Source organism: Toxorhynchites rutilus, chromosome 1, assembly GCF_029784135.1.
Source record: "Toxorhynchites rutilus septentrionalis strain SRP chromosome 1, ASM2978413v1, whole genome shotgun sequence".
Classification (NCBI taxonomy): Eukaryota; Metazoa; Arthropoda; class Insecta; order Diptera; family Culicidae; genus Toxorhynchites; species Toxorhynchites rutilus.
In genome coordinates this window covers 163,984,438-163,998,431 of record NC_073744.1, presented here as the reverse complement: position 1 = coordinate 163,998,431, position 13,994 = coordinate 163,984,438, and the positions used below count along the sequence as shown (strand labels likewise).

The 13,994-nt window shown below is 41.6% G+C and overlaps 2 protein-coding genes across 3 annotated transcripts in view; both read right to left on the bottom strand.

The window, feature by feature from the left end:
• LOC129762893 (transcriptional regulator ovo-like) overlaps nt 1-13,994 on the bottom strand; it is an 83,395-nt gene that overhangs the window by 26,976 nt on the left and 42,425 nt on the right. The gene's annotated exons all lie outside the window — the stretch shown is intronic.
• On the bottom strand, nt 3,282-4,537 carry LOC129761127 (RYamide receptor-like). Its single transcript, XM_055758838.1, has one exon. The coding sequence runs from the start codon at nt 4,535-4,537 to the stop codon at nt 3,395-3,397; it is 1,143 nt and encodes a 380-aa protein (XP_055614813.1). The 3' UTR covers nt 3,282-3,394.

Below are 13,994 nucleotides of genomic sequence, written 5' to 3'. Positions count from 1 at the left end.
AAAAAGAAACAAAGAAAAACAGAAAAATAAAAAAAAGATCGAGAAAAAGAAAGAGAAAACAGAGAGAAAGAGAGAAGCAGAGAAAGACAGAAATAAACAGAGAGAAATAGAGAGAATCAGATAAAGAGAGAAAACGAGAAAGAGAGAGAGAGAGAAAAAAAAGACAGAAAACCAGAGAAAGAAACAGAGAAAGACTTAAAGAAGGCCAAAAATGCAGAGAGGATGACAAAAACGAAGAAAACGAAAGAAAGACAGAGAGGGGAAAAAAGAAAAACTATGAGTCAGAAATACAGAGCTAAACAGAGAGAAAAGGAAAGAAATAAAAGCAGAGAAAGACATAGAGGAAAGCAGAGAGAAATACAACAAGAAAAAGAAAAGAGAAAGAGAGAAAGAAAGAGAAAACAGAAAGAGAAAAGCAGAGAAAGAAAGAAATAAACAGAGAAAATCAGATAAAGAGAGAAAGAAAGAGAGAGAGAGAGAGAGAGAGAAAAGACAGAAAAACAGAGAAAGACATGAAGAAGGACAAAAAATGCAGAGAGGAAGACAAAAACGAAGAAAAAAGAAAGACAGAGAGGGGAAAAGAGAAAAACTATGAGTCAGAAATACAGAGCGAAACAGAGAGAAAAAGAAAAGAAGGAAAGCAGAAAAAGACATAGAGGAAAGCAAAGAGAAATGCAACAAGAAATAGAAGAAAGGAAAGCAGAGAAATAAATAGAGGAAAACAAAATTAAAAAAAAGACAGAGCGAGAGAATAGAAAAAAATGAGAGAATTCATAGAATCTATAGATTTATGAAGGAGTCAAATAATACATAAAACCAGAATCGAAAGAATGGTAACACCAAAGCTTTCTGCAATTTGGCAATCCAAGGAAAAAAAACCTAAGAGTTACCTAGAAGGATAATAGAAGAATCAAAGTTAATTTCATGACAAAAAAATTGAGAATTGTTCAAAGAACATGATCTTTGATCAAATCTTCAACAGAAATCCACCTAACAACGATTGAAAAATTAATAAAAAAAAAGTTATGAGATATTTAAAATTGAAAATCTCCAATAAGAACAAAAAAAAATGAATGTAAAAATGAACAAAAAATAAAAGTAGCAATTCATTGCAGAACATGAAAAATCAAATAATATAGAAGAAGTAACGAGACGAGGCAGTAAATTTTGGTTTCATTTTATTACGAAGAACAGATCGAGATCGAGATCGTGAAAAAATCAAAGAATCTTAATTGCTCTTTATTGAAAACTTCCCATGTTGGTTTTAGCGTTTCAATAAAATGATCTCACCGTTTTTTGTTCATCCGAACTATGAATACTAAACTAGATCTTCGCTTGTCATATTTAGGGATTCTTACTTTTATTTAATTATGTTTTTTTTTTATTTTTGGATTTTGTGATACTTAGATTATTTCATTTTTTCCCGATCTCGACCTCAATCTGTTCTTCGTAATAAAATGAAACCAACATTTACTGCCCCGTCTCGTTACTTCGTCTATATTCTTTGATTTTTCATCTTCTCCAATGCTTTTGTTCATTGTTGCGTTCATCTTTAACAAAAATATGTTTCAAGAAAATTAAAGGAAAGAATTTCAATGCATGGGAAACATGAAAGGGAATCAACAATTGTAGAAGAAATTGTTCCGTTATTTCTTCTACAATTGACAAAGCTGATAAATTTAAGCTTCATTCTGCTAAGAAGAACACGAATATCAGGGAGAAGTTGAAGAATCGAATCACCAAAGAATCCGAAAATTGGAATGAATTGAAGATGTTTGTTTTTTTTTATCCCATTTATTTACTTAAGGCTCATCAGCATTTTAGCTGTAACAGAGCCGAATTTTAATCGTGTACATGTCACATGGTTATCTTATCTATAATTAGCACATTACACAGTTGCCATTCGCCAGTATTCCTTCTATACCATTACATATGGTACATTCACACAGTAGCCATTTAGGCGTAAGAGTTATTCTTTCTGTTCTTCCATTATCCAGTTGGACCACCGGACAGCGGAGACAGTTGATTGATCATTGTTGAGTTATTTATAGAACAGTAGCCCGATGTGTCTGCACAGTCTGCAGGGCAGAGCAGTTGTATGGATGAATCGATCTTATTTCGACCGTGGATCGATCTCCATCGCTGATGATTGTTGCATGGACGTAGCTATTCTGTAACAACACAAAGATGGTCAATGAGGGCCCTGAGTTTTGAACTCACGATCGATCGCTTACTAAGCGAACGCGTAACCAATATGGCTACGGAGACCCCCAAGATGTTTGAATATGGAAAATAAAGAATAGATCAAATATTGTTTAAATAAAAAAAGAGAGCAAAAGCGATTAAAAAACAGAAAAAACGGAATGTCTATATCGAAGCACCAAAACTAAGTAAGGCTAACTCAGTAAGCTAAGTAAGCTTCACAACAAAGATCAACAAAAGAATCGATTGAAAAACGATCAAAAACGGGAAAACGATGCCTTAAAAAACATGAAAAAACTCAAGTTTTACAGGAGAAATAACGAGACGGAACAGTTGAAAACGGATAAATTTAGGATTCATTTTATTAGGAAGAGCACGATTGAACTCGGATATCAGTACAGACAAATCGGAACCTTGAATAGCTCAAAGCAATCGCACAAATTAGAAATCGCACGAAAAAACGATCGCACAAAAACAGGTTTTCCCGCACGCGAAAAGAAGGGGACACAACAATGTATGCATCAAAGAGTTCAAGCGTCGATTAATTGAATCATCAAAAAAAAAATGTAAGATTTCCTAAATACAAGAAACAAAGAATTAATAATTGAATATGAAAAATCAAACATTGACTAAAAATCATTTGGACCGCAAAAAAGTTTAAAAAATACAGAAAATCGTGGTGAAATTGTTCTATCGTAACACCACCAGTACCAATAAGGAAGAAATCTACTATAAAGAATATTAAAATGAAGATAGAATGATTAAAAATAGGAAAACGATGCTTCAATGAACACGAAAAAAATAATCAAAGAGAAAATAGAAGAAAGCTGAAAAAAATGAGACAAACTATTTTAAAATGGTTAAATCTCAGCTTCATTTCGTTACAATAATGGAATTTCCCCTCCGTAACAGCTGGAGAAATTTAAGTTAGAGAATGAGTTCAAAAATAAAATCGATATAAACATTAAAAAATATCAGTGGAATAAATAAAAACAGGGATCATTAAATGAATTCGTAGGGTGAGTCATAAAACGACACTTCTTTAAGTGAAATTCGACTTTATTCATTAACACCCTGCCTTCAATGAAGAGAAATACAATGACTTATCAGCAGATAAACAGATGAAATATAGCTTCTGAACCAAACATCAAAATGTCAAAGAATTTCGTTACATTTCGATGGGTTAGAAGGCCTAATTCTTCCTCTTGCAACACTCCGCCCCGCCGACAACCGCCACCGCCGTATTGTGGATCGAATCCGGGAATAGTTGGGACATCTCGGTGTTGGTGCTGACATCGCTCCTTTTTCTCGACGCCGACGTCGAACGCTCCCAGCAGCGCCCAATCGCGGTGCGCTCCCACAGCAGCTGCCGAAACCCGTGACGAAACTTGTCATGCATGTAGCAGTAGATGATCGGATTGTAGCACCCGTGGGACATCGCAAGCCAGTGGAACGCGAACCAGAGATAGGGTAGCGGACGCCACTCGGGATCCAGCGGGACCAGCATGAAGATGTTAAACGGGAGCCAGCAGACGGTGAACACCGCCACGACGGTGATCATCATCCGGACGATCTTCCGCTTGGACTGGAGGATGCGTTGATCGCGCTGTTTCACCGACTCGCCGAGCTGCCGTTTGGCCCAGACCTTACAGGCGATCCGGGTGTACGTGAACAGGAGCACCACGAGGGGGGCGATGAACTGGAGCGTGGCGAGGGTAAGGCTGTAGCCTCGATCGGAGTGGTCGTCGGGCCAAACTTCGGTGCATATGGAGAGGTCGCACTGATCGTACCAATCGGTCGGTTGGATGAGGGTTGAGAACGCTGGGATGGGTGCGGCGGTAGCTAGCGCCCCGGTCCATACCATCACGACGAGTACCTTGGCGATCCGCTTGGTGACGCGGGGTTTCAGGGGCCACATGATGGCGATGTAGCGATCGACACTGATCGCTATCATGGTGTAGGCGCTGACCAGGACCGACACGGCCTGGGAGTAGTTCACCAGGCGGCAGATGGCTTCGCCGAAGGGCCAGTGCTGGAGGATGAAGATCGACAGGAAGGAGAACGGGATGCAGAAGATCGCCATCAGCATATCGCCGAGGGCGAGATTAGCGATGAAGGTGTTGGTGACGGTTTTCATCCGGGGAAGCAGGTAGACCACCAGAAAGACGGCCACATTGCCGACGATGGAGAGCAGGAAGATCGAACTGTAGGCGAGGAAGATCACGATCTGGAAGCGTAGCGAGGCGATCCCTTCCGGAAGGGCTGATGATCCGCTGCAATCGTACTCGAGGTAGTAGCTGGTTTCGTTGGTCCAATTGAGGTTGGTGAAATTCATGGCGATACAATTGCTGGCCGAGCTTGTACTGGAAGCCCAAATGCCCCGAGACACGTCTCAGGTGGCATCTTCCGAATAACATACTTGTGACAAAAGCGTCACCCGTGTGTTAGCAGGTGGGTTCGAATCGAGTCAGAACAGTTCAGAAAAAGGGCTCATACCACCTCGGGCAGTGAGTTGCGATAAATTGCTAATCTTGGCCGGTGCGGACGAGTTTTGCGCTGAAGGTAAACAGCTCGGAGATAAAAATAGATCTCGGCAGCAACAGAAGAATGCCGTTACGCAATCAACTTCTTGTGCCTTCCAACATCATCATCATCATCATCGAGCCTAACCCGGCACGATTGGTGCCGGTTTAGCACCATTCGCAACGCCTCGCCACCACCACCTGTTGTTGTCCGCTTTTGGATTAACCAAACACTGCGCGCGAATTGGGAAGAAGGAAGTACGCATACCGAGCGCGTTTAGAGCGGTCTGCTTTCGATCCGCCATTGATTAGATTTTCGTTTCGCTGAACGGAAAACCGCCTCTCGTCTCACTCCTTCACGGGACCTGTCTCCCGGAAGCTAACAGTGCTCGGCTTAATTCATATTCTAATCACACACAGGGCAAAATTGCTGCAATTCGAAACAAAATATTCGGCATCAACCCATTCTGCGCCTCTTCGTATTGTGCTGTGCTGAGCGTTGGATATGACGAAATTTTTGTGGATCCCGAAACAAAGCGCGCTAAATGCTAATTTGGAAAAGAATCGCGCGGTGCGGTGCGGTGGGGTGGCTTTATTTAAATGCAAATGCGTGCGCCGATTCGAGAATGAATGAACTCATTATTATCACCACCACCACCACCGCTCTCGGCTTGTGTCTTCCTGCTTTCTGCCCGCTGCCTAGCGGTGATGTCTGTCAATCAGCAGCAGTCCCAGCGGACGCCGAACTCCGAAGCGAATCCGTTGAATTATCATTACATGCAAATCAGATGCCCGCTGGAAGCATCTTTACAGCGGCAGCGGAATCATTAACTGGATTCTGGCTGCTGAGTGCTGCTTGTTCGTGTTATTTTTTTCTACTGTCATTGTTTCCAATTAATAGGCGAGACGAGGGAAGTTACGAAAGCACAATACACACACACACTCACAAACACGCACAATTCATTCAGTCTTAAATTGAAGCCGCTCTGTTCAACGAACTGTGCCACAACAAAGCAGCAGTAGCAGCAGGTGCTAATCCGGGGGAGCTAAGCGATAAAATTTACAGTATAGAGAAGAACAATGAGACAACAGTAGCAGCGACAAAATGGTCGTAGTGATGGCATGGGCACATTCCGGTCAACCACTCAATCCCCGGGGGCGTTCGTTATCATCGCGCACACGCACTAATTATTCCCCGAGCGCGTTCTCAACGCAGAGGAACCACTTAACGCTACCCCCCTCCCCCCCCAGAGATAAGCGCAACAGGTAGAGGGCGCCGCGCGCATCGCATTAAAAGACGCGTTGTTTGACGTTATCAACAACGTGGCGGCGGCTGTTCCCGGAGGTTTTAAGGTTCGAGCACAGCAGTGGAACTCCATACAATTCTAACTGACTAAAAAGCGTCCACATTCTGAATCCTTGTTTGCATGAAGAATATAATTTTTTCAAGCATACTTGAGTTGAGAGTGTATCGACTTCTAGCTGTCTTGAAGCAAGGTCTTTAATGCAAAATGATAAGATGAGAAGGTTTCTATGAACATGTTTATAATTACCTAAGTTTATTCAAATATTAATCTTGCCCTTATAAAGGGCGAACACGAAATTATTGCGACACATTCAACAGGGCATAACTTTTGACGTGGGACTACGTCTAACCGGAATATATGGAGGGTAAAATGAAAACCTAAACACAGAACATGCAGGAAAAAATGAAAGATTTCGAATGCTTATAGCTCGAACATTTCGTACTGGATAGGAGAGATGTTTGCATCACTTGATAGGGAATATTTCTACGCATCTATCGCAACTAACAAAATGTTGTTTTTCATTAGATAAACAATTGAATAACTGTAAAATATTAGGCGTTATCTAAACGCCCTAACTGCATCGTTTTGATTGGCCCGATTTACGGTTTCCCTAACACAGCCATCAAAACCAAGCAGCCTTGGGGAAACTGGCATTGCAAATACATGAAAGTAGGGGGACTTTTGTTCTCATCGAAAAATGTTCCCTAACACAGACTTTAAAACCAAGCAGCGAAATCGGCATTGCAAACACACGAAAGAGCCTAGAGGCGAGTGAACTGAAAAGTTTAAACCCTCTTAAAGCCAAAAAGAAGAAAAAGAACACACGAAAGTAGGGGGAGCTTTTGTTCCCACCGAAATGTGTTCCCTAATAGAGATTTCTAAACCAAGGGGCCTGGAGAAATCGGTATTTCAAATTCACGCAAGTCGGGGGTATTTTTGTTCCGACTGGAATGTGTTTCCCTAACACAGACTTCAAATCCATGGAGCGTGGGGAAATCGGCATTGCGAATTCATACAAATCGGGGGTATTTTTGTTCCGATTGAAATGTGTTTCCCTAACACAGACTTCAAAACCGAGGTTTCTGGGGAAATCGGCTCTGCAAATAAATGCAAACTGCGAGTACTTTTGTCCTCGCTTGCCTTTGTGCAGAGTGGAATATGTCTGTCCTAACATGATCTTCTAAACTTAGGAACCTGGGAAAACCGTGCAGCCACTAGAAGCGAATGAACTTCCCAGTTTCAAGCAAATTCGAGATTCGAGAAGTATGTACACTTTTGGGATGTAAACTTCAGAGGGAAATGTAAAATAAAATAATCGTTTGATAATTTTTTTTTTTGCCATTATTGGAAAGATTTTCAGCCTTAGGCTGGTTCATCAAACGTTTGATAATTCTTCCGTACATATATTTTGTTTTAGTCATCATACCAAACGTAAAAGGTCCGTCATTAAATTTACTTGTAACGAAGAACAATCAATCACAATAAATGAATTGACTTTACATGGCATTTGTTCATTTTTTTCACTCACAGAGCCAATATATTGAACTCAATTGAATTTGGAAACTGTTTCATTCAATCAAGAATTTAATCAATACAAACGAATGATTGCTAAGCTAAGGTAGTTCCACGTAACCCACTCATTTTTTTTTACCATTGGGTAAAAATCAACCAAATTTTGCACACTTTCTCATTGATGTGTATTGTCTACATGCTGTCAAACTCGAAGTCGTGTTTTTCGATTCAACGAAAATGGAGGTGAACCAACGCGAGTCGAGAGAACAAATTCTTTCCAAACACCTGGAATTTCCTGACCTGTCGCACCGGCAGTTGGAAAAAATGTTGAACATTCACCATTGAACCGTCTCCAGCGTGTTGAAGCGGTTCCAGGAGCGGTTGACGTTGGACCACGGCGAAGGAGCTGGAAGAAAACCGGGACCGGAGAACAAAAAGACGGAGGGAAAGGTGAAGCGGATGATTAAAGCAAATCCCAACGTCTCAAGCCGTGATTTGGCTAAAAAGATCGGTAGGTCGCAGAGCTACGTCCAGAATGCAAAGAAGAGAGCTGGACTACATACATACAAGGTACAGAACTTCCCAAACCGCGATGAGCAGCAACAATCGACGGCTAAAACTCGGGCACGGAAGCTCTACGAGAAGATACTGACAAAATATGGCAACAGCAAGTTCGATGGGGACGACAAATTTAAGAAGAAGAAAATGTCGAAGTTCGCCTCCAAATATCTCGTTTGGCAGGCCATCTGCTCTTGCGGACTGAGGAGTGAGCCTATCGTGACCAAGGGCACAGTAAATGGCGAGATCTACAAATCTGAGTGCCTCGAGAAGCGCCTTTTGCCGTTCTTGCAGCAGCACGACGAAGCTCCGCTATTTTGGCCAGATTTGGAATCATGCCACTATTCTAAAAGTGTCCTGGAGTGGTATGAGGCCAATTCTGTCCATTTTGTTGCACAGGACATGAACCCGCCAAACTGTCCGGAGCTGCGCCCGGTGGGGCAGTACCGGGCAATAATGAAGCGGGAACTTCGGAAGAGCAAGAAGACAGTCAAGGACGAGAAGGACATGTTAAGAAAATGGAGAAAAAAAACTGAGAAACTGGTACCGGATGACACTGTAAAGACTTTGATGGAGGGCATCAAGCGAAAATGGGTTCAATTTTACACTCAAGGCTCCATCGATTAACTTTTCTTTTGATTTTTGAAGTGAATATATGTATAAAACTACCATAAAATTTTGGTTTGGTTTGATTAAACATTATAAGAAAATTGGCATGACATTTTCGGTGTCGCAATTATTTCGTGTTCGCCCTTTATAAATAACCCAACAATGATCAATATCAACTGTCTCCGCTGTCCGGTCTGCTGAACAATGGAAGAACAGATAAAATACCCTTACGCCTAAATGGCTACTACAGTGTAATTTACCATAATGTAATGGAACAGAAAAACCTAACGCCTAAATGGCTACTACTACTACTGTGTAATTTACAATTTATAGAAACATAAACATATGTACATGTACACGATAAAAATCTGGCTCTTATTACAGATTAGATTCTAATGAGCCTAATAAATAAATAAATGGCATAAATGACGCACAAGTTCTATCTTTCTTAATTTGGCTGCAATATCGATATAAGCAATTGCTGGTGAAAATACAAGCAAAAACTTCAAAAATCACAATTTTTACCCCACTGTACATGTAATAGCCACTTAAACTTCACCTTAACGTTGAAAGGTTACATTTCTTCATGAAATAAGCCATATTTGAAATATAAAAAATATTTTTTTCCAAACTGAATATAATCGAGTCCAAAAAAATTAAAATAATCGAATCACATATAATCGAGCCCGACCTGTACTGTATTCTATTAGTCAAATCATTTCATTTGATGCTAATATTGAGGGGATTGCAAAAAAATACATAGTCGACTATTTTGTGGCGGCGACCTTTTCGAATTTATGTTGTTCATAGTGTAGTGTATTCTCCAAATCAAGCCATTCAGCCATTTTTTTGCGGCGGCCAAATTTAATTTTTCAAAACCATGGAATACGCAGTTTTATAATGACAGTAGAATTAAAGGTGTGTTCCAAATTGCAGATCAATTATTTAACAGGAACGGGGTCAATTTTCTATTAATGTGGGGCAACCCAACAAACATTCAAACATACATAGAAACAGGTCAAGCTGAATGAAACCATTCAAAAAGTAATTAGTTGTTCGGGGACTGCGGCCATCTTGAAATTGGATTTTTCATGATCTGCTATGTTCTACTCTTTTGATGCATTTTTGGGCATTTTTCATAAATAACTGTGTTCTACTAGTCAAGCCTTTTCATGTGATACCCATATTGATGGGGTTCTGAGAAAATAGGCAATCCGCCATTTTGTAGTGGTCGCCATCTTAGATTTGCATTTGCTGTATTCTACTAGTCAAGCCCTTTCTTTTGATACCCATATTAGCTATTCAATATAGAATTATTATACAAATTATTCAAAATTTCCGAAAATCAAAAATAAAATACTCCGGATAATCGAGTCTAAAATTCCGGATAATCGAGTCTCCGGATAATCGAGTCCGACCTGTATATAAAAATGGATTTCTGTTTGTCTGTCTGTCTGTCTATCTGTCTGATTCTTATGGACTCGGAAACTACTGAACCGATCAATATGAAAATTGGTATGCAGAGGTTTTTGGGACCGGGGAAGGTTTTCGTGATAGTTGGAGACTTCCCCCCCCCTCTCTAAGGGTGGGGGGGGCGTTGCTGCCATACAAATTAAACACAAATTTCTACATTACTCGAGAATTAATCAAGCAAATGAACCCAAATTTGGCATGTGGAGGTTTTAGGGTGCAATAACTGTTTTTACGGTAGTTAGACACTTCACCGCCCTCTCTAAGGGGGGGGGGGGACTGCCATACAAATGAAAGACAAATTTCTGCATAACTCGGAAACTAATCAAGTTAATATAACCAAATTTGGCATGGGAAGATTTTAGGGGTCACGAAACGTTTCTATGGTGAATAGACATTCCTCCCCTCTCTCTGAGGGAAGGGGGGCTGGCATACAAATGAAGCATACATCTCTGCATTATTCAAGAACTAATCAAGTAAACGGAACCAAATTTGGCATGTGGAGGTTTTAGGGGGCAATTAACACTTCTAAGGTGGTTCAACACTCCTCTCACCTTTCTAAGGGGGGGGGGGCCTGCCATAGAAATGAAACACAAACTTCTGCATAACTCGAGAACTAATCGAGCAAATGGAGACAAATTTTGGATGTGAGGGTTCTTTGGTAAGAGAAATGTTTCTATGATGGTATGACACCCTTTCCTCCACTGGAAAAGAGAGAAGGTTCCATAAAAATAATACACAATTGAAAATTTTCGGAAAACTCTAAAGGAAAATGGGAAAATTCGAAAAATTCAATTCGGATGTGTTCTACAATTACATCGATTGATAAGCGTTGTTTGTCCGTTTGACATTTGCTGTAACGAAATTGATCTTCGTTCGAAAGTGGAAATGGATTTTAATGTGATAAAACGCACTCGTCTATAAAAATAAAAATGGATTGCCCAATGTGTTGATAAGAGCAAAACTCAAGAAAGGAGTTGTCCGATTTAGGGCTGTCTTTATTCTATCATATTTTCTGTATCGAACATTTATTTCATGTAACGGAGAAATATGTTATTTGCAAGTGGATGAAAAATCTTGCACGAGAATTGTGCTGATATTATAATGTCGAGTTTTGGAAGAAGTACTGAAATTTCATAGTAAAAAATAATTTTAAAGGGTAGATTAGAAGATCAATCAATCAATGAACAGTTCTGCGATTGGACCCATGGACGTGCGCTTAGTGGGAAAACGTGGATGTGATAAGAAAAAATAAATTTTGGGCGGGACGAAGTTTGCCGGGTCAACTAGTGTAACATAAAGAGAGTCAAAGTTCCTCGTTTAGCAATCAATCAGAAGCTGAGAGTTTCTCATTTGGGCAACGAGATTCTACTAGCTTATGTGTTTCAGGGCTTAGAATAGCCCTCCGAAACTCGCTCAATACCACCCCATCAATAAATGCTCAGCAGACTCATAACTTGATATAACTTCTGCCGTTTCCGGCTCTAATCGGCCCCAATTTACGTCATCCCAAAGCAGGAAGCGATAAAAACCGAAAACCGATTGCTCTGTGTTTTCTAAGCCTGGATATGTTGGGTTGATCTCCTCTCCATAAACCTTTTGCGTCTTCTCGTGAAACAAGAAGATTGCGTAACATCATCTCCTATCACCCGGTGTGTGTCGAGGAAGAGGAGTTCATTCACCTTGGTTGTTTCCCGTCGGAGAGTCCGACCGATCGCGCCTCGCATCGCTGGTGGTCAACCCGCAGCAGCCCCCAGTAGATGAGTGGATAATGATGAGCTCTAGTTTCTGTCCACCATCCTACCTTCTCTATCCCCTTTTTCCTCGAATTAAGAAGCCCTTCTCCGCGATCGCGCGCCGATCCATAAAACCACGAAAGCAAGAGCTTCAATCAGCGTGCTGTTGCTTGCTGGGCAGCTAAGGCCAGAACCGAGAAACAAACGCAAATGATCGAACTAAACAACAACGAAACAGCGGGCAGGAAAAAAAACAACAACCAACATTCTAATTTAATTCCTCATTTCCTTTCTTCGCCATTTTGAATCGGTCGCACCACGAAAAAAAAGTCACAGCTCCAGCAGAAACGAAGGCAGCATAACTTCTTGAAAACGCCAAGTCCAAGAGCAAGACACCGACAGACACACACACACACACACACACACGAGAAGCAAAAACTTGAGCTGCAACCGTGGTGGCTTGAAAAAACATCATCATCATGGCTCACGGCCATGGCACTGAGTGTCATGATCAAAGTCACGGTGAAATGGTGGTCTTTTCTATGCAGCAGACACGAAAAAATGCAAACAAAAACCTCGAGACCAAACCAAACCAACTTGTTGTCGTATACCACCAACGTGCCTGCAGCAAAGCTAAACTCTGTTGCTTAGAGAATTTGAACGACTTCAGTGGGTCCCCCCCCCCCGAGTCGCGAGCGCGACGCGAGGGGGTGATCGACAACAGCAACACAAAAAAAACGCCATACAATGAAGGTGAAGAACGCCGAGTCAACTTTATGGGGGGCAAAAGCACCAACACACCGACACAGCACAGGTTGCGGAGAGCAGAAAGAATCGACGACGACGACGATCGCCGAACCGTGCGCTCGCTAACTGTACTTCTTTGCGGACGACGACGACGGCGACGGCCAAGTGACGCGAAAAAACCAACACCGCTACGATCTCGCGATCGCCATCGTGATCGTGATCGCGCGCGCAGTGGTAGTGTGCAGCCAACGGTGGATTAACTAACATCAACAATATTACATCATAATCGTAGCGGGCAGCACCGGTGAACTGAGTGCGCACGGAGACACACACGAGCACGATCGCCGTTGATCGCGCCGAGTAATAAAGTTGGAAAATTTACAGCACCCGAGAAGTGTAATGACGGCGAGCAAGATCGTAAAGAGTCAACTTAATTCTACTGCTGCGCGAGGAAAAAGGTCTTTTCTTCCGAGCGAGAGAGTTTGGGAGACGGGGAAAAAGTTGATGAATGTTCATTACCGTTGATTAGTTTTTCGTTAAGGGGAGTTAATTGATCCCTCCCGAGAGTGAAGAGCCGATGATGATGGTCGTGTTTTTTGTCTCTCGTTGAAAAAAAAACAGTTCCGAAAGCCACCGTTGCGCCACTTTTCTTGACAGGTCAATTAGAGGAGGTGGTGTTATGTTGAATGGCGTGTTTAATTAATGGGGTGTTTAAAGCTTCCATTGCTGCTCGATTGGTAAGGGGGCACGAAAACCGATCTGACCTTCGGCCAGAATCGGGTTAAAAAAGGAAGGGTAGCGGCAGAGTATCGTGTATACTTCAGCAGCAAGTAGATGCATCGTAATCAAGTCTTTTGTTATTCACCCTATTATCCGGTGTTTTTGAAATTCGGAACCTGCAAAGCGTTCTGTTTCTCGCGGGGGAAATTTCCTACATGAATAACCATCACCATCATCACCGAGGTTATGAATTTTTCATACATGTCGAATACGAAGATTTTTTCGGATTGATTCTAATTGGACTTTCATATTGGATGATTTCCTCTGTTTACGATCGGATTTTTTGGGTCGTTCATTCGAGTCCCATCCATTCTCAATCGCAGCAATCGTGTGTTTGCACATGTGTGTGTGTGTGCTTTGCCAGGAAAGCAACCATTTGTGTGACTCATTCGCGACTTTCCGAACGTCGTTGGATTGACAAATTGCGTAAGCCGTCATCGTGAGGTGTTGTTTTCCGAATGACAATGCATGTCTGTTGCACACCATATTGTGTGCAATGTTGAATTTCACCAGAAGTGTTTCGACCGGAATTTAAAAAAAAATATTCCGAG